Here is a 24,981-nt window from a genome sequence, read left to right as displayed (position 1 = left end):
GTCATCCTGTATCAAACCAATACTCTTCCAGGTATTTCCAATGAAAATCTAATAACTACAGGTGGTCCTGCATTACTTCCTTGCCCAAGGAAGGCATCATTAGCTCCATAAGCATGTATGCCACAATTGCCCTAGTTAAAATATTTGGATACATAACAACGTATGAGGTAAAATCGGGCATTCGAAGACTAGAAGAGATGTGGGGTGGTCCATGGTCTCAAAGAGCTTGTTCATGTGAGGCATTCTAAAGAATCAAAAGAATCTTTAGATTCTTCATTCAAAAGAACGATCGCTGTAACGGAGTCTTACTTGCAGTGGCCGGGGACCATTTCAAAGAACCACACCACAGCAGTGGTGCCGGCTCTGGACTGAAATTCGAGACCTAGCTTTTAGACTAGTTTTGCCACTAACTTTCAGTTTGATCCTGGAAAGAGCACTGATCCTCTCTGAAGAATCTGCTTCTTTATTTACAAAAGGGTGAGACCGGTCCAGATCTGTGGCTGGCAAACCACTACGTGACCATGAGAGGGAAGAGTGATCGCAAGGAACCCTCCACGGCACAGAGCCCCGAGCACCTGCTGTCAACTAAGTACCATGCATGTGCATATACTGCACTTTCCAAATGTATGTAGATGCAGTTGTGGTTAATACAATTTAAGTTAGTGTAATTTAGGATGGATCTACAAGAGCATAAATACACTTTAGCTGACAAAAGACACAAAGGGACAGAAATTTTCAAGCACTGCAGAATTCATAGCAGCTCTGGTCCTGAGATGTTTTCTCAAAGACATAGTAAGAACATGTTAACCATCACCTGAGCCTTCGGTGAGATGTGCTCTTTTGGCTGGTAGAGGGTTTGAAATATTGCAAGAGTTATCAAAATGTGACACAGAGACAAGAAATGAGCAAATGTTTTTGGCAAAAATGCTACCAATAGACTTGCCTGACGCAGGGTTGCCACAAACCTTCAATTTGCAAAACACTCAGTGTCTGCCAAGTGCGACTAAGCAAAGTGCAATAAAAGGAGGTCTGCCTGCATAGACTGTGTGATTCCACTTACGTAACGTTCTGTGTGTATCTGAGAGATGAAGACCAGAGGACAAAGAAGCGCCCCAGAGTACGCGGACCGTCCTAAGTAACACGTTGGTCCCTGCACACCCCCACCTGCTACTCTCACTGCCCTCCCCCCGCCCCAGCTCTTGGAAGCCCAGTCCCTATGTCACAATATGCTCCTGTCACCCACCCTACACCACACAGGGTGGGACCTCTGTGCCTCGTAGAGTCTTCTTGCTCCAGAGCCATCTCCTCTCCACAGAATCCAAACCAATATTCTCTCCTTGTGCTCCCATTCTGCCCACTTCTAGCAGGAAAGAAACCTGAGTTATGTGACTGATGCCAAGACTTGAATGACCAGAGACAATCCCTTTAACCTGTCACAGTTTTCATGCTTTTAACTGAGGTGAAACTTGCCATCTCTAGCTGATAGACCTTCAGGCACTACTACTAAACGGTGAAATAAACGTTTTAAAAATCAAACTGCTTTTCATGGTTGGGGCAGCGGGCGGCTTGGAGGGTGGTGTGTTGGGCAGAGCACTTGCCCCAGGTATCCTGGTTCTCACAGCTTCGTCTGCTCCCCTGCTTCTCAACTTGAAGATCCTCTCCTTCATCACACTTTGGGGGGCCCCTTGGCAGCAACAGAGGCAACTGGGGTTCCCAGGGGGACGGGCAGGGAAATCTGGATAGGGGGTAGGGCAGGAATGTTTTCTGTTGGTTGTTGCTTGAATGTATGAATTTAATGCATGAATGAATGAATGAATGAATTTCTTAAAACTAGTGTTAAAAGATCAGAGACTATGCTGACTGACCTCACAGGACTGAGGAAACAGCAACTCACTGCTGAAAGTTAAGACCTTCATTTCCACATTCTGAATAAGCTTTCTCCTCATTCCACTCACACAACACTTTTCAAAAATAATAAACCTTGACTTATTAATGTTCTAATTATTTTCAATGTCCAGAACGGGTATTCTAGGCATTCAGATAAGATTTTAAAATCACTTTACTTTGACATTTTACTGACAGTCTTAGATTCTTAATTTTTACAAAAATAGATCCTAATTAATAAAAGATTTTTGTTGAGATAAAAATTAAATGCATTGATTTAATTCAGGGTGACAGCAAACTTTGTAGAGGGTTTGGTATCAATAGAGTTAAAAATGTGGCAACATAATTAGAAAGGCTACATTTTACCATTTATAGTTACAGACAGAAAAATGTAACTGTAGTGCAAGGTTGCCGTGGCAACTCACTTCTTAATCAGGATTTTTTTTTCCTTCAAAACTACCAATCAGCTAACTGGAAATGAAAATCACTGAAAGAGAAGAGGTTGAAACAAATATGGCTGAGGGATTCTGAAAGTATGTAGCAAGCACTTAACATGATAATTTCCTAGGTGTGTTTCCACTCTTTTAATTTTATCGGATGTTATATAGTTTCTTTTCTGTCTTTGGAAATGATTCCAGAAAAACACACATTGGTTTTTTGTTGGAGGAGCGGGTGGTGGTGGTGATGGCTTCACTGTTGCTCTTAAATCACTTTAACAGGTAACGTCATAAACAGTTATATTGTCTGTTAAACAACTGCCTAAATTGGGCTTCAGTGAGTTTCTTAAATGAGCTTCACACACCATTTAAGCACTGAATCTCTAAGTCACCTAAATACACAGTCAGAAGCACTTGAATTTGCCATAAACAGAATATCAAGATTTAAAGGTGGGTTCTGAAATCAGAAAAAACTTTAATATCAACTTCCCAGAAATGACGGGGCCGTATTTTAATGTGATTTGACTGAATATTTCTCATGAATGACACTTATTAGCCACACCATTGGCTAAAGCCCTGGAGAATGTTACTATTCTTTTTTTTTTTTTTTTTTTGAAAGATTCAAAGATGAGAAAAAGCTTTAAGAACTTGAACAATTGACATATACCAGTGATTGCTGACAAACTGCTTTGCATCAGGCTTTCTGATAAATCTTAAAATGAAACCAGTGGGAAAGGAAAAACTTTCACTGGCCTAATAATCTTCCATATTGATGACATGTATATTTTCTTATATATATTTCAGAACCTTTAGTATGTAGAGCTCAAATTACATAACAGCAAAGCATTAACTCTTAAAATAGAAACGATATTCTAAAAAGGTACATAAGCTTGTCACAAATAACAGATACCTACACATAATGTCCTTCTTAAAAGGCATTTTTCTACATGACATTGCATTTGGAATTACTGGACTTTTTGCTACCACTATGCATACCAGATAAAAGATGAATGCAGAGAATGTGCCTTAGATAGAAATCCCATGGTTCCACACATACAAACAGACACCACACGCACACAGCCCATGGTCTCTGTATTAGATCCTCTGTTCTTCTTAGCCTTTCTGCTTGGAATGGCTCCATCCCCACTCATGTCTGCACCTGGCTGACTCTCATTTCATTCTTTAAGGTTCACCTCAGGTGTCTCCTCTTTTGGCCCCAGTGTTCCCCAAACGCAGCCTCTGTTGCCTCCCTCTCTACTCTCCATATTTTGTGACTATCCCAAACTTGGTCTTTATCATATGCCCAGGGACCCAATCTCGGTCAGGGCCAGCCTTCATGTTTAGCGCAATTGGCTCAAAATGACTCCCTCATAGACTCCGGGTATCTTGAAATAGGGACTGGATCTTACATCTCTGTATTCCTGTCCTCTAGCAAAGTGCATTCCTAGCACGTAGTCAGATTTCAACAAATGTTTTGGAAAGAGAAAGAGAGAGAGATGTTTAAACAGTCATTATAACTTAAGCACAGAATGAAGCCTAATTACAAAGAGACAAATACAATGATAGGTTGAGGGAAATTCCTTATCTTGTAAATACTAAGAAATACTAAAATTAATCAGTCGATATGTACTTATTGATAAATTACTATGGGTAAATTTATGGATGATTCAAAAGGTTATAAGATGTGCCATCTAACTGCTGAGTATACCCCAAAAAAAGAAATGTTTCAAGGTAATGCTCAGTTAATTGCCAAGTGAGGATTGCAGACAATAAACTTTCTGAGTTCTGTTGACAAAAATAAGCTTTTGAGCTGAGAAAGCTGTGTGGAGGGAGTAAGATTTATACCAGACTTTGAAGGACGGGCTGTTTGGGTTGGTGGAACACACTCACCTGCTCTGCTTCTGCCCCGCCTACCACTCACTGCACCTCACCTTACCATGTAATTGCCCTAGTTATTTTCTGGTTCCTCCTTAGCCACCTGATGTGTAGACATATCAAGCTTCCAGTTTCATTTTCTTCTCATTTAATATTTTCTCTATAGGTAACTTCCCTCTGAAGACACAAAATTAAAATCTTTGGGATCAGTCCCAAATCTGGATCTCAGGCACAAACTTCTTACCTTAAGCACTTCCCCTATTTTTTACTGCTTGTAAATTAACCTCCACAAAGATGCTTTCAGTATCCTAGGCTACCTGCTCAAATCAATGCACATTCAGCTTAAGATCAACTATGTACTCCCCATTCTACTTCTATTTCTTCCTACAATGATTGGTGGCATCTCTGTGCTTAAAGTCACCCTGGGCTTGAAAACCTAGCATTGTGAAATTCCTCTCCTTCCCCCAAATCCCCTCTTTCAGGATCTCTCCCCTGAATTGCCTATTCAATGCTCTACCTACCACTTCAGAGCTCCCAGAGATTGTTGGTCTTGTCTCTGATCTTGTGTGATAGTTACTTGTCCATCCATATGGTACAACTTCTGGAGCTATAAAAGGCCCCAGCTGCTGCTGACCCGCAGAGTTCTCTGACCCAGGAACTGCCTACCAGGCTCTGAGCGTCCTCATCTGGACACGTCAGCTCCCTCTCTGACCCCCTCTCCGACCCCCTCTCCCTCAGGAGTTCCCTCGCCCTCCTTCCTTTTGGATCATGACCCCTGTGCTGTCGTCTTCGGAAGGTTTTTTGCTGGGAGTGACTCCCTCCCCTTGCAAACCCCGCAAAGCACTATCAAAATAAAGCTTTTAGTTTGTACTATCCCCCAGCGGTCATATCTTTTTCCTTGATCAGTACCCAAGTCCCTTGAATTCACTACAATGATTACTGTATAAGAGGGTAAGGGAGACAGAAAGGTCGAAGATAGTTTTGATATTTTGAGTGGGGATGACTGAATCTTTATATTATCGTGACACAAGAAAATAAGGTTATTTTGAAAGGTGGCACAGAGTACCTCCCAAAGAGTGAATAAATCATCACGTTTGGTTGTGAGAATGAGATTCTCTGCAGAGAGCCTGGGACAGCAAAGAGAAAACTAAACTACCCAGCATTAGTAATTAATATGAATTTAGGGGATGGAGGCTAGAGGGGAAAGAAGAAGAAAGGAGCAGGAAAAGAGAAAAAGAGACATGGAAGAAAGCAGGCGTGGTGGGGGTTGGGGGTGGGAGATACTGCTGAGCAAAACAGCCACAGAGTCAGGCCTGCAGAGAATCGTCAGCCAATGAGAAATGGCCAATAACAGGAGTCACCAAAGGATGTACAAACAGGAATTTCTAACATTACGTTTTACGTCTTTTGGGCTGGGCTTCTACAATGCATTGCTGCCACTCCCATCATCCCAAATCTTTATGAAAACCTCATATAAGTGGTATTTGTTCAAATCAAGGAAAATAAGTTGCCACCTTCGATGTCTGAGTTAGTGTGGAGCAGAAAGAACAGAATAGAACAGAGATCAGTGAGCAGGGGCAATCTGAAGAGAAATTGATTGAAACAATGGCCACAAGGACATGGGTGCACTGGATGGGGGAGAGGACGGTGTTCCAGGCAGAGAGGGCCTTATATGCTAAGGGTCTGTAGACGGTGGGAGTAGAGCACATTTAAAACAGACAAAGTGAGAGGAACAGAGGGCAAAGGGGAGATACGAGGGATGGAAAGGAAGTAAGGGCAGGCAGTCAATGTAAAGGATTTGGGTCTTTATTCTAAGAACAACGAAAAGTCGTGTTTTTATTTAAGAGGGTGAAATGTTCCAATTATCCTTATAAAAACATCAGCCTGGCAACTGTGGAGGGAAAAGATTAGGAAAGTGGGTATCAGGGTGAATGAAAGGAGACGAAGAGGCATTTGGGAGGTAGATTGGCAAGATTTACTGATGGATTGGGTATCAGTGGTTAATGAGAGAAAGGTGTGAAAAATAACTTCAAGATTTCAAGGCGTCAATTGGCTGGAGGATAGTATTATTAATTGAGATACAGGACAAGGTTAGTGTAGAGAAATATGAATGGCATCTTAAACATGTTGGGTCTGCAATGCTTCTGAGATATTTAAGTGAAGGTGTCAAGCAGGCAGCTGGCTACCCAAAGGTAACTCAGAGAAGACATGTGGCATGGATCTAAGTGAAGGAGTCAGGAGCATACAAATGGCCCTTGAAGCCGTGGGCATGGATGACTTGTCGAAAGGCAGAGCACAGAACAAGAAGAGAAGAGGGACACTGAGCTTTTAGAAGCATTAACATTTGTTAATTGCTTGGTAGAGCATGGCGAGGTAGTAAAAGAGGTTGAGATAAAATGTTTAGAGAAATACAGGAATACCTCATAGATATTGTAAGTTTGATTCCAAACTATCTCAATAAAGTAAATATCACAATAAAGTAAGTCACACTAATTTTTTGGTTTCTCTGTGCATATCAAAGTTATGTTTACACTATACTATAGTCTATTAAGTGTGCAATAGCATTATGTCTAAAAAATGTACATAACTTAATTTAAAAATACCTTATTGCTAAAAAATGCTATCATCTAAGCCTTTAGCAAGTTGTAATCTTTTTGCAATAGTTACATCAAAGATCACTGATCACAGATCACCATAACAAATATAATAATGATGAAAAAAGTTTGAAATATTGTGCGAATTATAAAAATGTGACACAGAGACATGAAGTGAGCAAATGCTGTTGGAAAAAATGGCATTGATATACAGGGCTACCACAAAAACCTCGATTTGTGAAAAAAAAACCCCACAATATCTGCAGAGCACAGTGAAGCAAAGAACAATTAAACAAGGTGTGCCTGTAAAAGAAAATTCAGGAGTGTGTTGGGGTGGGGTGGGGAGTGGTTCAAAAGACAATGAGAGAGAAGATTTTTAAAGGCATGAATAGCCAGTGGCACCACATGAAAGGTCAATTATTCATAGGGACTGATATGTCAACAAGAATTTATCAACAAGGTCATTAGTGACCTTGAGGAGAGCTGTTTCCACGAACTAATGGCAGGAACAAGGATATGAAGATGGCAAGTGTCATCAGTTCTTCGAAGAACTTTGGCCGTGACGGCAAGATAGGGTGCCAGTTAAATGGACTTGGGTGGTTAGACTATCAACTTTTAGGAGCCTAATTTTTTAAGATACAAGGAATTTGAACATGGAAAGGAGGGGAAATCAATGAAGCAGGCATTTGATTATAGAGCTAGGAGGAGAGACAGATCAGTATAATGAGGAACAGTGATTATAAAGCTAAAACTTGACATGGTCCTGACTAAAGCGAAAAGAAATCGCAGGTTCTCATGGCACCTGAAGAGATTTCAGAGGAAACAATCTTGTTGACATAGGTTGGTCATTCAAAACACTATGCTCTTGGTTTGCCTTCTCAGCAGGAGAAGGAAGAGATCAGAGAACATTTACATCCGATGACCAAGGAGCTATCTTAGAAATCAACTAGAAAAAGCTTCATTTAAGTTCAGAAATTTATCTGCTATGTCTTACCATCATGAATTACAGCTTCTCTCTTTAATCTTGTTTTATCAACAAGGGGGCAAGAGGCTTTCAACGATCCTCAACTCAACTCCAAAATTGTGTTCGCTCATTTAGGTCTTAACCCTTATGTATATTATACATAAAATGATACTTGTTTTAAGAAATTGCTTTTTTCTTCTTTAGCTATAAAATATAGTTATTTTAGAAAATTTAATTTGCTCATTTAAGCTCTAGCTGAACTCCCCACTCTTATGTTAATTATACAGAGAGAATTATATGTAGACATAGTTCTAGACATAGATATAGAAATAGATATAGAGGGGGAGGGTATAGCTCAGTGGTAGATCACATGCTTAGCATGCATGAGGTCCTGGTTTCAATCCCCAGTACATCCATTAGATAGATAGATAGATAGATAGATAGATAGATAGATAGATAGATAGATACATTGAAATAGATTAAACTGAGACTTTTAGAGTCATAGGAATAGATATACATGTAAATACTGACAAAAATGTGATACCATGGGTTCTTCTGTTGATAAAAAAGCTTGAGACCTTTTGGGTGCAGCTTATCTGGTGCCTGTAATATATTTTAATCCAAACACCACACCAACACAAGTTATCAACCCAAACACAACTAAGTTTGGTTCTTCCACACTATGGAAGTCAAAAAATGAAAAACTGAGGGATGGGGTGGACAATGGTGTAAAAGACCATGGAGAGGTCAAGGGGAAAAAAATATTTAGGAAAACGACCCATTCCTGTAATGGCTGGGAAGTCTGGTGGTCTTTCCAAATGTGCTCCACCAACAAGGGTGTGGGGGAGAAAATGAAATCCCTGGGAAAGGGAAGGTGATGGAAAAATGAAGGTTCACAAAATGAAGAACAGAAATGAGAGCGAGTGTTAGTATTAAGGGGAAATTCTTTTGCAGAAGACAGGAGGGGAGAGAAAGGGAGAAGACCAGTGAATAAGTTAAGGATGAAGGACCATAAGGTTAGCATTGAGCTAATAGCTAGTATTAAACAATTGCAGTCCTCCATTTTTATCTGGTTTTGACCTATTTTCACATTCTTTGTGTTCTTCTGGGGACAAAGATCTCTTTTTGAAGCCTTTGTTTCCTTTCATCATTTAATAATTGCTTCTGTTTTTCAGCTTTTACTCAAAAGGCTATTTCTCCATCCTGAGAATGCACTGGCATTCAAGGTGAGAAACAGAGCTGTACTTTGAGCCTTTCCAAAGAAAAGCACATTAGAAATCAAAGGCACTGCTATATTGTTACTATTCTCTCCTTCCCCTGAAAGCTTGGCATGACAGTAGCTCTGATCCCCAAAAAGAAGTCTTTTAGTTTAGCCATTATATTAATAATCTGTGACTCTAAAAAAGGAATGGGTACTAAATTCATCAACTTTGTCCAACAGTCTCTTTCCCTTAGTTCCGGGGCTATGGATCTGATCCAGGAATCAGAAATAGGAGCATTGTAACTTATTTTATCTTCCATGTAAATCAACCCAGCTATGCATAAATTTTAAGGGCACACAGCCAAGCACTATCAATTCTGTGCAAACAGAGACCCACAGCTTGATGGGCGCTGAATGCATGAGATGTTAACTCATGAATAATCTTTCCATATCTCCACACAGTTATGTAACCAGTTGCTTATTATAATGACAATTTACATTAATAATGGAATAATGAATAGAAGATAAAAATAAGAAGTTATTTTGGAAATAAGTATTTCTAAATATGTTACTTTCTATCACGTCAAAATTGGATGAAACTTACAGTGCTGAGGGAACAATGTAACTAGCAGACCCATAGTTAGTATTTTCCCACTTAGGTAGCTCCATGAAGGGTATCATTCATGGAGAAATATCTAAACACAGCCTGAGGGGAAAGAAGGTTTTAAATCAGAAATATAATCCATACTTGGCAGTTCATATAACTGGAAATCACCGATAGATGAACAGATTCAAAAAGAAAATGTTTTAACAGAGGGTGGATGTAATTCCAAGTTGTGATTGTTCAACATGTTCAATAATTTTATATATATGTTAAACACATTTAATATAATACACACACACACACACACACACACATATACAGATGCAGCCAGAGGTGTGAAAAAGACAACTTAAGCTCTTGGTTTCTATTTGTCAACTAAAGTTTATTTATATCTTTCAACCTAAATTATAAGACATTTGGTTCCAAATATCCCTATTATTTGGAAATAAAAAAGACATTAAAAAGCCTGTGCAACAGATGAAATTTTTTTGGAAATAAAGCAATCTAATATGAAACAAGCACACTGTTTCATAACTCTCGTTTTCAATTGTTGAACTGGGAAAATGAATCCTATTTAAATATGGAAATATTTGGTGAAGATATTCTAGGGGTTGATGACATGGAAACAATTTTGGATACCCTAAAGCAAAACCAACTCAGAGATCTAGTTTTCTTTGTGTGTTAGTGAAGGCATAGATTATGGGAGTTCTACATGTTTGCTTCTTTGAAGGCTTGAGTGCGGGCTCTGTATTTTGTTCACTGATATATTCCAAGATCCTAGAACAATATCTGGCACACAATAATCACTTATTAAATATTTTAAATTAAATAGTTGTTGATATTCCTAAGCATGGAAATTGTAGAACAAGATATCCTGCACATGGTCTATAATTTTAGTTATAAAATTTTTGCTCTCAACAACAAAATAGTTAAAAAAAAAAAAAGACAACCCATCTGTCACTTAAGGAGCTTACAAAGAACTTGCCACACATACTCCCATCCAGACACCTGCGCTTGTCACAGGCAAAAATGGCTGTGCATCAGGAGCCCACGTTGGAGCCCCACCTTGTGCTTGTCTCTCTTCTCTCCTCTCTCACTCTTATGGATTGAATTATGTCCTCTCCAGATTCACATGCTGGAGTCCTAACCCTCAGGGCCTCCGAATGTGACCTTATTTGGAAGCAGGGTCATTGCAGACATAAGCAGCTGAGTTAGGATGAGAGCATCCTGGAGTTGGATGGGCCTCGCGTCCAATATGACTGGTAAGAAGGGGAAATTTGGACACAGACACGCACACAGGGAGGACACCATGCAAAGGTGAAGGCAGAGACTGGGAGGGTGCTTATACAGACTAGGGAAAGCCAGCGACTCCTAGGAAAACACCAGAAGCCCGGAGAGAGGGTGCAACAGATTCCCTCTCATACCCCTCAGAGGAACTGAGCCTGCCGACACCTTGATCTTGGACTTCTAGCCTCCGAACTGTGAGACAATAAATTTCTGTTAAGCCACTCACTTCATGATACTTTGTTACAGCAACCCTTAGCAAACTAAAAATACAGGTACTTACTCACTTCTCAAAGCTTGTCAGATTTCCTACCAGGGACACTTGTATCCTGACCTCACTCCCCCTGGGCACTATCTTGTTCAGGGCTCAGAGTTTACAAAATTGCCTCCAGTTTATTCCAAAGGATCCACAATTATACATTGTCAATATCTAGCACATTCTTCCATGAAATTACATTGCAATTACATCTGAGACCTTTCCCTTACCTTCTGCTTGATCCTGTGCTCGGAGTGACATTATAACCTGGAGGGGGCGGTGGAAACCAGGACTGTCTGTTAAGAAAAAGACATCAGTTATAAACACAGTGTTTGAAAGGTTTGATCCCACCCACATGTCTACCAGGAGAAGCTGAAAGTAAATTGGTAGTTAAAAAGGCAATAGGATGACTTCCCTACAAGGTCTTGAAAATAAAATGAATACTATTTATGTCCTGCCTGGGGAAGGAACTGCCCATATTCCAGGCTGCCTGCCTCCCCAAGTAAACCTCTCTTCCCATTTCCTTTGAAACTAAACAATGTAGACATTTCTTTAAAAAGAAATCTAAAGGAAATCTTGAAAATAATAACATTTGTTGAATCTAGATGGTAGGTTCAAGGGTGTTTATCATCAACATACCTCTCTATTTTTCTGCATTTCTGAAACAGTTCATAATAAAAGTAAAAATAATCCTATGCTCTACTCAAAATATGTTTTTTTAATTGTATGATAGGAAACTATGACAAGTAAGAAAACTGAAAATATAAATGAATACCACAGCAAAGCTAACCTCAGTTTTGTATAGATGCATATGTATATATTCAAATACATGTATATCCATCCAATTAGAAAGACATCTTCACATTACCAGGATGTAATTTTAATTGGTAGGGAAAGCTGAGGGCTCTGTCAAAAAGACTAAGATATGGATCAAACATGAAGATGTGTCGAGGAGAGTGATACAGCCTAGAGAAGGAAAGTCTGGGATAAGGACAGGACAGTCCTTTACATTTTTGAAGCTCTATTCTCTGAGGCATCACAGAACTGAACTAAGATGCGATGGGAGTAAATCAAAGCCGATCTCGGTTCAATGTAAGTCGTAGATGCAATCCCGAGAGCCAGTCAGAGGCATATCACAGAAGCAGGAGTCGTATTGCTGGCTTCTGAATTACACCTAACCTGCCAGAGGAAAGATTCTTGCACTGGGTAGGAGACTGAACTGACTGACTTTAAATTTTCTGTCCAACCTTTCCTAACAGACAAAGGACCATGGGGCTGTGAAATGTGGGTCTAAGAGAAAGGTGATCACATGTTCTGAAACTCTGTAAATACAACCAAAATTCTGACTGCAGGAGACAATAGACAGAATCAGCCACTGCTCTCCAGGAGGATGACAGCACCACTGTGACCGTCAGCCAGTCCACCAACAGTCACTGAGCACCTCCTACCCTCTACCAGGCAAAGACAGACGCAGGCAAGGAGAGTAAGGAAATTTCAGAAGCACTGAGGATCGTGGATGCTTGCTCCCCATTTGCATCGTGATCCATGGGCACTGTGCTCTGTTCAACATGCAAAAATCACTTCCACCATCACATTTTTTGTCACATAAGGATATTCTGTCCCCAGAGTTCTAGTTACTCCTCCGTGCCTACTAGATAAACGGAACTTACTACAGGCTAAAGCGGGAGGCCATGCAGGGAGAGTTGGAGGAAGAAGGAAAAACACACAGACATAGATTGACACCTCGAGACAGGGCCTTTGACTCCGTGCTTGGAAATGGCCCAATCTGCAGAGCAGAGGAGGAGGCAACCACGCAGGCTGGTTTCAAGCCTGGTGACATTTGGCCACACTGCCGTCGTTACGCAGGGTAAGGCATTTCCTGTCAGAGGACTCTGTTAAAATGTGTCACCTGAAGTAGCTTGCCCTTTAATATCTGAGCTCTATCATCAAAACATTACCTACTTATTCAAGATCCTAAGATGGCATATTTGAAAAAGAGATCGGATTTGTGGTTACCAGAGGCAGGGGGGTGGAAGTGATTGGAGGAAGGTGGTCAAATGGTATAAACTTCCAGTTACAAGGTAAGTAAGTTCTAGGGATGTCATGTACAACGTGATGATCACAGTTAACACTGCTGTGTGACATGTAGGAAAGCTGTTCAGAGAGTAGATCCTGAGAGTTCTCATCAAAAGGAAAGGTTTTTTCTTTTTTTATTGAGATAAGGGATGTTATATGAGATGATGGATGTTAACATGAGATGATGGATGTTAATTAAACCTATTGTGGTGATCACTTCATAATGTACGTGAATCAAAGTATTACGCTGTGCACCTTAAATTTATTTGGTGATGTATGTCAATTATTTCTCAATAAAATTGGGGAAAAAAGATGGCATGTTTGAGAAGGAGATTAAAGGGGAAAAGGTCTGAGGTTTGAGGACAGCAGAAGCCAGTGGGCACTGGATTCCTGGGAAGGAGAGAAGGGAACTGGAAGAAGGGCAGAGCGACTTCTGAAAGCTGCTTGGGGGCCCTGGTGGATGATTTGGTTTAGAAATTAATAAAAAATAATCCTTTACATCATGTCAGCAAGAGAGAGTCCCAACCAGCCCATCATACCTCTTTTTCTTTACAGGAGTCATAGCAGCGGTGGGAGCTGGGGTGTTGGTGGCTTTTGCGCTGAACAAACCTCCAGGCTGCCTGTTTCATCACAAGAACAAAAAATGATCACATTCCTGAAACTTTTTCTCTAAGAGGTCTTATAATCCACTCACATTCCCACCGGCTCTGAATCCATCACAAAACGTTTCACGTGAGGATGAAGGAGCAACAACAGAAAAAGTGCTTCCTGACTTCACCTGTTTTCCAAGTTGCCAGGCTCTCATCTAAATAACTAAAACTGAAGGAACTGAATGAAGAAGTCATTCACTATGTGACATGAATTGTGTGTCTGAAACCCAGACAGATCCATGCCAATGTGCTGTGGGTTCTTTCATATACTTTTTGACCTGTATATGTTGTGACTAACAGAATCATATTGCAATGTTTGCATTAAAAGCACTAACTTATTTAAGGAAACATTTAAAAACCACACCATTTTAAATCTCTATTTAGTATTTATTAATATATGCAGACCCTCAAAACATTGGAAGTATACCTAGACCTGTTTCAACTACTGAGAGGTGCAGTCCAGTGTGAAAAGTACTTTATTTGTAGATACAAATTTAAAAACCAACTAAGTTTTTAAAAACCTACCTAGTTTGGCTGTTTATAACTGCTAGTAGTACATTCCAGGGGAAAAATAAATTTCATCTACATAGATCATTAGCAACGTCATAATTTTATAACTCAGTGAGTTGCAGATGTGATGAGTGTTTTTGAAGGCAAGTGAAATGTATGACAAGAGGAGTTGCCACTACAGTAGGGAAAATTTTTTAAAATTCTGTAGGCAAAAAAGTTAAAAATCTAGATTTTTTGAAAAGAAAAGAAAAAAAGAATGACTTAAGATTTGGTGTTTGGTTAGAGCAGAAGTCATCAAACTTTCTGTATTAAAGTCCAGAGAGAAACATATTTGAAGTTTTGCAGATCATTTCAGTATTTCTACTACTCAAAGCTGCTGAAGCTATGGGGGCATGGCTGTATTACAATAAAACTTTGGCCTGAGGGCAGTATATACCCTGATTTTTCTTGGACTCATAGGAAGAAATACACTTTTTCCTTAAAATGTAAGGTCAGTTAGAAAAGTACATACGTCTTTGTCGCTTCCGGTGATCGAAACGTGGACCCATTTCTGGTAAGAAAAAGAGAAGACAAAGTTCGAGCAGCAACAATGAATTCTTGCATCAATTTGCAACTGTCCATGGATTTAGAGTCATTATTATTATCATAAGTTAGACATAATTTGTGAGAAAGAAAAAAGAAAGCATTAGGATTTGAATAAATTTGAAAAGTTGATTTCATGATTTTTTTACCTTTTGTGTACTAGATCCCAAAAGAATTCTTTTTTTTTTTTTTTAAGAAAATTCATTATCCTTTAAGACCAGTGTTTTTATTTGCTGGGTTCAGTAATTTTCTTTAAAAATAGGAATGCAAAATTGGCATTTACGTGTACCTCATAATCTTGCCACCAGGATAATTTAAACAGAAACATAAATGTGGTAAGAATGGTGGCATGAAGCAATGAACTCTCTTGATTTTGAAGCCAAAAATAAGATATTATCTTTCTCTAACCATAAGCAGGAGTCAAGTTTTTTACACCAGAACATTTGTGTTTAAAAAAAATAGGAATTTACAGAAAGATATTAAGTAGGATTGAAGAATGGTAAGTAAATAAGTCATGCTTAGCAAAATATTGTACTTGAGTCTTTTCCAAAGTTAGCAGATACTAGTACCTGTTGGTTAGTCGGTTATCCAAGGTATTGGCTTTATATGTCTTAGCAGCATCATTTCTGTCTGAGATCCTTTATGAAGAAATAAGACAAAAGTCTGGATGAACATTTAGATTGTTAAACTCCTTTCAGACCTCTTTCATGCTAGAATCACTTCACAACATGACCTTTCTCTAGTAAAGACAATTCTTTATCATATGTTACATTTTAGAAAATTTTACAATAGAAAAAAGCACTTATGACAAAAATCTATGTATAAGGCTATCTTGATACCATTTGCAACTTTTAAAGTTTATGCTTTTCAACTAGACTTTCTGACTCATTGAGCATTTAACTTATTACCTATATCATATTCAGTATTGTTTAGTAATACATCTAGCCAATAACAGAACTTTCTATGTCAGTAAAAGGCATCAATGGAAAACTTAAGCAATTTTTTAAAATGTTTTGTGGCACAGACAATGCTATATGTCTGCTAAACTCATTTTCCTTCTGAGCACTTATAAGCACCACATTTCCCAGTCTTCCCTGCAATTAAGTTGGGACCATGTGATTGAGTTCTAGACTAAAGAATGTGAGAAAAAATATTATTTTGTACTTTCAAGCCCATCATAAAACCTCTTGTGTGATCCTCCATGCTCTTTCTTCCCCTAGCCCCATGGCTTTGGTACCCATAGTGGTTGAAGATGGCATCATTAAAACACAGAAAGAACATAGGACCCTGAGTCACTTCATGGAGCAGAGACATCCTCTATTCTTCCAGCTAGTCACGCTAGACTCTGATGAGGGCAAGCAGTAATCTTCTGTTGTGCTAAACCACAGAGATGTGGGGGCATTAGAGGGAACTTGTTCCAAGTGTTACTCTACTCTGGCGAATTTGTTTGCTTTGACTAACACATTGAGTTAACAGGCCTTATGGGCTATCAGAGGTTTTAATCTCTCTAATCTCAGGTCTCCTCAAGAAGAGTAAGTCTGGAAAAGGTGTGTTTGCCCGTCCTTTGGGTCATAAGACAAACTAAGAATCCTGTAGTCTGCTTGGCAATGGTGGGATTTCACGATGGCAACCCCTGTTCCTTCTCTTCTTTCCAGGAAGAACATGCCAGATAGGAAAGCTCTTCCTGAGATACGGGGCTGTCTTCTGGAGTATTCTGCAGGCTTGCACAAAACTAGGATGTGGCAAAATTAGTCTTAGAAAAACAAAAGGTCAGCAAGATTCTTCTGTTGATCCCATACTATGGGTCTACTATAATTTTCTCTAAATGTCCCCTTTTAACATCAATTTTAGTGCAGGGCTTAATATAAACTGTTTCTGGGAAGATGGACACTAACTTGACCTTGCTCTAAAAAAAATTCATCTGAAAAAAATATGACTTAATTGTCATAAGTTTAAAACAACTTCAATTCCTAGACTTTGACACATGTAACTAAAACACTAGGAAAACAACTCTAATACATTAAAATTCTGAGTCAAGCCAAACAGTTTCTGTTTATGGTATCCAAAGCCACAAACTGATAACTCTTGAATGCAAAGAGGAAGGAAGGTTGGAATCCCCCAGAGCTTCATATTCTCAATAGACTGTCTGCAATACAGGTGTTAACCTGTACAGAATTCCAGAATCCATGTTTTAAAAACTCATGAGGATCACTCCGGTAATCATTAGGCCAAAGACTAAATATATCCCCTACATTAATTGCTACTGAGCCTCTGATGTGTTTACATTTAAAGGGCTCTGCAGTAAACCACTATGAATACCATAAACATTAGGTAATCCTAAATCTTAAGTGTTCCTTGGAAGCTACCCAGAGTTTATAGCTGTTTATGAGATCCTCATATAAGATAAAAATAATCTTGGAAGATTGCTACTTTGGTACACTGAAAATAACAATCTGTCTAAAGCAAACAGAACCTTAATTTCAAACATTCTCAAGGTTTAACTAAAGGAGAGTTCTGATGTTAAAATTAAACGAAGTTTATCAGAATCCTACAGTGTAGATCTATGTGAGCAATACTGCATGTAATAATAAAAATAACTACCTACAACTTTGCCCCTCATCTCCTCTACTATTCATAATGTCCCTACAAGGTAGGCATAATTATTTTCACTTTGTAGATGAAGAAATGGAGTCTCAGAGAAGGTAGGCGGCTTTCTCTTGCCCACACAGCCGGGAAGTAGTCTATCTGCAACGTCTTTCCCATGTCGTAGCCTGATTCTGCAGTGTAATTGTTCCAACATGCACAGTCCACATGTTTCCCTTCGGTTATTATTTTTCACCTCCACTAGGTGGAGGCACCTCTTCCATGCCACTAGGGGGATCAGTCTATACAGAATAATAGAGGGGACTCTAAACCATCATTCCAATGTACATGCCAATTTATTATTAATTAGGGAGACTAACTTTGCATTTCTCTTAGAAACTAAGTTTCTGCCAACTTGTGATATGAAGTAGGTTGTTTTAACAGGAGTCGGTCTTGGAGACAGGAAATCCCTAAACAGTATAATCAGCAACGTGCTCAAAAGGAAAAGTTACACTTCCACAATGGAACACTAGAGGTCTCCCTAACCTAGGTTTTCCAAACAAGGCATGCGATCATCTTCAGGATTTGGGCCATACTGCATGCTATGCACACCATTATTCACTTATGTTTCTTTAGAACACTTCATATTTTTTACCGACAGATGTACAGTTTAAAAAGGAACTCTTCAAATGTAAATTCAGTATTTCTCTCATATTCATTTATTGCATGCATTATTATTGAAATGGCACACACACTCCCACATCTCATATATTTGATCATCTTTCTGCTAAAGTTATTTCATATCTGGCACTTGGAGTGGCCTGCACACTGGAAGTCTGACTCCTGGTACCAGGATGTGCCTTTCTGTACTGACTCCTGTGTTCTCTCCCTCACGTCTGTTTCCACACTTGGATGTAGCTCACTGTTGGGAGACAGACAGGACTGCCTGGAGAATGAGCTGACCGGAAGACTTCTTCCAAACTTGCCACTAAATCTCTGTGTAAATAAAGCAGGAAATCTCTGCCTTCATTTTCAGTGTATAAAATGAAGAGTTTGGGCAAGGTTGGTGGTTCTGAATTCTGGCTGTGTATCAGAATCACTTCGTAAGCGTTAAGATGCCTGCGTCCCACCTCAGACTAATTAAGTCAGAATTTGAGGGATGAGAGGTAGTGGGAACAAGTTACCAGTAAAGTTGAAAAGTTCTCTCGGTGATTCTAATTTGCAGCTGAGGCTGAGAATGACTCAACTGGCTTGCCTGTGAGGTCTGGTCTCATCCATTGCTAATGTTCCAAGGCTTTACCTTGACTGTCTTGATGTAAACTTTCAGACACAGAGCCTACAAAGGTTTAGGTCTCCCACATATTCACTTTGTTTTGAGACATAATTATCTCACTTGCAAATTCATTCCTAGAAGTAAGTTTTCCTTCTTCAATGAACAGAGCAATAGGACAGCCTGCAAGGCCGAGATGAACAGACAGGGGTCCTGGGACTCCTGTCTCCACTCTGAGATGAGATCCTGCATATATACTTTGACAGACTGATTTTTGTCAAGGTTGTTAATTACAAGAGAGAAGTCAACTCCTTAGGGGTACCGGTGCTGACTGCCCACTATTAGGAAGATTGACTTGAAAACCTACGAAGTGTGCAGACGTACATGCATGTGCTGTATTAATTAATACTGGCATGGTCTGAATATCTGTTAGGTACTATAAGATTCAGCATATGTGCTTAAAGTGCGGCAGGTGGTATTTTTGTCTACATGAGAAGCACAGCTTTAGCTACAGGGAGTGGCTTCAACTCTCAGTGGCCTCAGGTGTTCACTGTGTCTAGATGTCAAAGATGTTAACCTGGCTCTTTACTTACGCTTACTAAGCACCTCTACCAAATACAAAACTAGAATGTGACTTATAGCATTTACACTACAACCTAAATAGACACTTCTCAGTTTTCTGAATACGGATGGGCCCTTTCCCTCCATGTAACAGTGAGCCAACAACAGGCACAGCACAATGGACCCATTCTACAGCCGTATGGTGACCCCACTGCCGAAAGAGCAGTTTCACTTTCTAAAGTAAAGAGCTCATGTCTTTATCCTAGAGTGGATCAAAACTACTGTATTATTAACACGGACAGTCTCTCCATAAGGCAGTTACACAGAAACTGCTGTTTCTCTGCCTTGGGGTTAGAAAGACTGAAGTTAGAACAAAACTGGCTACTTGCAAGAAAAACCATATTCTCTATTTCAAATTGAATGTGTCCACGTAGTGCCCACCCCACCTATACTCAAACCAGTTTCTTCAGAATTTTTACTATTATTCAACCATTAGCAGGATTTTAGGAAAATAGCGTATCAAGTCAAGATTTTGTGAGTTTTAAAAAAGAAGGTAATTCAATCTTTATAGCCCCTCTGTCCCTGGGGATAAAATAACATGGTTCAAAGCTTACTTTGGTAAACATTTAAATACCTCTTCCTTTATAAAACATGGGATTTAACATATGCTATGCATTCCACTTATGTGATTCAAAACACCTCACCTGTCCAAAGTGTCATCAGATCTGTACCGACTGATTGTGGCTTTTGGCTCATCTCTCTCATCTGTGTTCCTGTAGCAAAAAATAATCATAGAAATACCAAATAAACTACAAAAGATAGTTTATAAATATAAATAGTTTGTAAATAGTTTGTAAAATTTTTTGCCTATTCAGGTAGGAGATGTACATGTTACCAAGAAAAGATAGAACTGGAGTACTGAAGTCTTCCCAGGCTTTGACTTGGATAGGATAAATTATGGCAAACCCAATTCCCCATGCTAATAAAAGACGTCTTCTCTAGGTCCAGTTATTTCTAACTATAGTAACACATTCAAATAGGGATAAGGATATGGAAAACAAAAAACACAGCATACAAAATGTTTAATAAGTAATATGTACTCTTGTCAATGATGGCGACTTTTATGTAATAGAAACTCAATCCTTTATAATCTCTGTTCTGTTTGCAGAGTTTCAGCAGCGCCATAAGCCAGCACAACAGCTACATACAAACTGCTTTGTTAAGAGTTCAGCACCATGGACAGGGTTGGAGGAAGAGACCTTGCTGGCAGCAGAGAGGGAGTGAGAAGAAAGGAAAAGAGAAACAGTTGATGCTGGAAAGAAATGAAAAAAAGAAAGTGGAAGAATAGAGAAAGGATGGATGGGAAGGAGAGGAGAAGAGAGAGGAGAAAAGGAGAAGCAGAGAGAGGAGAGATGGGCAGAGTTGAGGCAGACAGATAAGCAGAAAAAAGGTGGGGGTGGGGAGAAGAGAACAAAATAAGGGAACAGAATGGAGGGCTCAATAGTAGGAATCATGATCTTCAAAGCAGTGGGGATATCTTGATCAGACTGATCAATCAGCAAAAAAAAAAAAAAAAAAAGAGAGACTATTTAATGCCTTATATAACCCTGTGATACAGGGGAAGCAAGCTCTTTGGAATATTATACCTTGATTTACTGTATTATTTGCATTTCAAAGCATCATTTGAAGCTGACAGATCAAAGGAATTGAGTCAGAAAAAGTACCAAAACAGCATACTATTCAAGATGTAATTTTTAACTTGATGTAGTATATTTTTATTAAGCAAGTATTTGGAGGTAAACAAAATACAATGCCCTGTGCTGATGACTGTGAGGAAGTCAAGAATGAATCAACTATGGACCCTACACTCACAGAGCTAGAGGGACAAATCAGACATGTAAATCCAAGGGGAGAAAGTGGTCAGGGCCATAAACGAGGTTCAGGTCAAGCACAAGGAAGCTCAAAGGTGAGAAAGCTTATTTGTAGAGGTGGAATCAGAGAAGGCTTTCTGGATGAGATGCAAGTTGAGCTGGGTCTTAGGGATAAATAGATGTGAACAATTTTAAACAGAGGCAGAGAGAACAGTGTCAGAGTTAAGGCAAGAAAAAGGTAAATATATATATATATATATATATATATATATATATATATATATATATATATATATATATATATATATATATATGCCTAATGCAATTCCCCATGCTTTTAAGGAAACTCAGAGTGAAATCACAGTGTGGCTCACCAGCATGTGTAATGCATGAGTGCAAACAGGTGCTGCAGGGCCATCGGAACCCCTTCCATAAAACAGCCTCTTCACAGACGCTATCACTTTATGTCTTATTAGGGGCTTTATTCTTTCAGGCACTTATCACCACAGGACGTATTATATTGTGTTTATTTATTTTCAGTCTCTCCTTTTAACTAGGAAGCAAGTTCTATGAAAGCAGGGATTTTGTTTTGTTCCCAGACTTGGGAATCGTGTCTAGCTCACCAAAGGCATCTCCACAGGTACTATTTGTGCTTTCAGCCTCATTCGATGTGTTTTAATGATCTGGCAGAGGAAGGACACAGTAAACTGTCCTGGTTTGTGCACACTATGAAGCTTGTTTTCTAGGGTGATGAGAATATATTGTTTTCCCTTTCCTTTATTTTCAGTCTCTGTGCATGTGGAACTCTGAGATATTATCTCTTCTGCTGGAAGCGCTTCTTTCCCGACCCCACGCCCACCAGCCACCCTTTCCTACTTGGAAACCCACCCCTCTCTCCATCCTTCACGCAGTAGCACCAACACCAATGACTACTTCATTGGTGAGTCTCCTGATGATTCAGGCCGAGTTCATCACCTTCTCTCGTCCCCTTGGTGCTCACACACACTTCTACAACCACTTCTGACAGTGAATTTTAGTGTTTGTGCTTATGGTTCCATCTTTTCCCATGGATGTAAGAGCTCCTGAAGGTCACAGATGGTGCCTTATGCATCTTTGTATCCCCAGCACCCGGCACAATGTCAGCACCCAGCAGGTGCTCCAAAGTGGTGCTGGGTGAACACCAAAGTGGACACAGCCTCCACAAATGGGCAGAAAAGTGTCACATGGGCGTCCATTTGAGCAAATGCAAGGGGAAAAATAACCCACACTACCTTTTAGGAATATGTACTTTGAGACACTAGTTGTGGGTCAAGAGGAAAATGACTCAGGCTTAACAGATTTTTGTGACTGAAGATAAAAGCTCAGTGCTTTGCTTTAGCTAAAATGCTGTCCACTAATAGGAAGGGTTCAAGTAACCAACACAGTTTAAAATATAAAATAAGCATCGAAGGGAATTAAAATTTCATTCTTAAACACTTTAACACACTAATAACATGAAGTTTAGTCACTTCAAAACAAGTACATTTGTTCTCTAATAGTTTCAGAGAAAGGCAAATAAAGTGGAGGGAGCATTTCACACTGATGCCTGGACTAAAATGACCAGGTTCCCTTTGTTTGCTGAGATGAGGGCCAACGGACAACAAGGCTGTAATCTTAAAAATCATGAAGACCAAGGAGAAGGCACAGGGGGAGTCTGTTGAATTACTGTCAAGTCACAGAACAGGAAATTGGATGAACTAAGGCTGGGAACCAAAAAAACAATCGGATATTTTGTGTAGAGAGGGGTAAACTCAGGACCCCTGGAACAGGTCAAAATTATGAATGGTTTTTAAATGGCTTAGAAAAATTCACAGATAAAATTTTTCAGAACAGACGTATTCAAGGTGTCTGTTTACCGTTTTGAGGTCCCCACCATGAAGGATAATCACAGTCCCTTACTAAGTACCTCTTGGTGACAGACACAGGCTACTGGACCAGATAAAACTTATGTCTGATAAATAATTAGGTTCTTCTGATGGGTATGGTGGTTCTTATCTGTGTGAGTGCAAATGTGTTTTAGTAAGAATATTATCTATTTATCTGATCAGCCTTAGATTATTTACATCATTGTGATTACTAGTTTTGTTTGAATTTCCCTGCTAATTCTCATTTGTCAGACTATTTGCCACTGAGTATCATTTAGTAGTTTTTCACAAGCCCAGGAGTTTCTAAAAAGTAATGTACTTTGCCATAAAGCAAGGGAACTCAGCTATTATTTCTGTCATGCAGGGGTCCTTGTCTCTAAGGTTCAGAGACAGCCCATCGTGTTTCTGTGGGAGTCCTTTCCCCGTCGTGTCAGGAGGGCCATCTCGGTGGAGTGGGCAGAGGAGGTTACTCTCCATGTTCAGTCTGTAGTTGTGAAAGCACAAGGCTGAAGAAACACAGGTTTCCCTGTGGAAACCCCTTAGTGAGATCACAGATCCTCCTTCACGTGCCCAGAGCATCTGGGAAAGCCTGAGGCTAACCGCAAATACTCAGCCTGTCTTGAACAAGTCTCCTTTCAAAAAAGACTGCCTTTGTGATTCTGCTAATGATGTAACTTGTCTGAAACACCCACCTGTCCAAGGCATCATGGGAGTTATGTCGCTGGAGCACCGCCCTACCATAATTTTCATCTCTGCAGAGAAAGAAGAAATTAAGTCCCATGAAAAGGTATCACAGTATTTAGTAAGCATTCAATAAAGGAGACAGGAAAGAGCTCACAATGTCTGGCAAGGTTAATTCATTTTACTTCAAGCATAAAAGCGCAACTATGTATTTATTTTAACCAGTCACCAGTTGAAAGAGCATGGTGAAAAGAAACAAGTTTAACAGAACAAACAATCATTATTCTGATTTATCCAGAGGTGTCCCTGTGATTGCATAATGGAATGAGGGTTTGTTGTTTGGTTTTTTTGTTTCTTCTTTTTTCATCAGTGTGGGAACTCAACAGCCATCTACTTTGTTTATATTAGAAGAGTCCTTTCCTGCAGGAAGGCAAAACATGTTTCTACAAACATGTTTTAAACTTAGTTAAGCCCATTATGTCTGAAAACTTTCACTTGCTTGGCCTTGATAGTTCTCGACAAAATGTGGGAAGATAAGTAACAATATTTGTGGTTAAGCAGATTGATTGTTCACAAGAGATTTAGCTTATTTTTGAACCATAATATTACATAGTTTGTTCTGTTTGGTCCTTAAAATAACCCTATGAATTATGAAGAGAAGACATTGTCATATTCAATTCACAGATGAGAAAACTGGTGAGGAATTCTGTGGCTTTTTTAAGGCTGAGAGGTTAGCAAGTGACAGGAGTGGGTCTAGGGCCCAGATCCTTTTATTCCAAACTTTTGCTTTTCCTACTGGTCAACCTTGCAATAACCCTTCATACATAAAATCCCAAAGCTATGTTTTTCTTACTCTGTATAGTGGATCTGAACATACAGGCAACTTTAGGAAATGTCAAAACATGTAGCAGAGCCTTTGGCCTTGAACCAAGGCAGAGAGTAAGTCTCTGAATCTTTTTCATGTCAACCCAACCCAACCTGAAATACTACATTTCTCCTGGTTCTGCTCCACTCAGAATTACTCAACACTCTGGAACCACTTACAATAAAGCTGTAAAAGAACTGCAGTAGATAATTAAAAAGAAAGATGAACAGTGAAACTGAAACAATTCCAGAAAATATACACCCTCAAAGATCCCAAGGAAACTCTTCCATCTCCCTGGTATCCCCTCCCCAAACCTGTGGGAGAGTAGC

At 39.5% G+C, this 24,981-nt stretch overlaps 1 protein-coding gene across 7 annotated transcripts in view; it reads right to left on the bottom strand.

The window, feature by feature from the left end:
• Positions 1 to 24,981, bottom strand: part of SCEL (sciellin) — a 173,704-nt gene that overhangs the window by 57,332 nt on the left and 91,391 nt on the right. For all 7 annotated transcript variants that reach the window (XM_045509153.2, XM_010973529.3, XM_045509156.2 and 4 more), the window contains 6 exons: positions 23,799 to 23,858; positions 20,036 to 20,104; positions 15,487 to 15,555; positions 14,847 to 14,885; positions 13,715 to 13,795; positions 11,330 to 11,395 (listed from right to left, as the gene is read on the bottom strand). In XM_045509153.2, coding sequence (XP_045365109.2) covers positions 11,330 to 11,395; positions 13,715 to 13,795; positions 14,847 to 14,885; positions 15,487 to 15,555; positions 20,036 to 20,104; positions 23,799 to 23,858 — 384 coding nt within the window. The remainder of the gene's footprint in view (positions 1 to 11,329; positions 11,396 to 13,714; positions 13,796 to 14,846; positions 14,886 to 15,486; positions 15,556 to 20,035; positions 20,105 to 23,798; positions 23,859 to 24,981) is intronic.

This window comes from Camelus bactrianus, chromosome 14, assembly GCF_048773025.1.
Source record: "Camelus bactrianus isolate YW-2024 breed Bactrian camel chromosome 14, ASM4877302v1, whole genome shotgun sequence".
In the NCBI taxonomy this organism is placed as follows: domain Eukaryota; kingdom Metazoa; phylum Chordata; class Mammalia; order Artiodactyla; family Camelidae; genus Camelus; species Camelus bactrianus.
The sequence above is the reverse complement of the archived record's forward strand: the minus strand, read 5'-3'. Positions and strand labels throughout refer to the sequence as shown.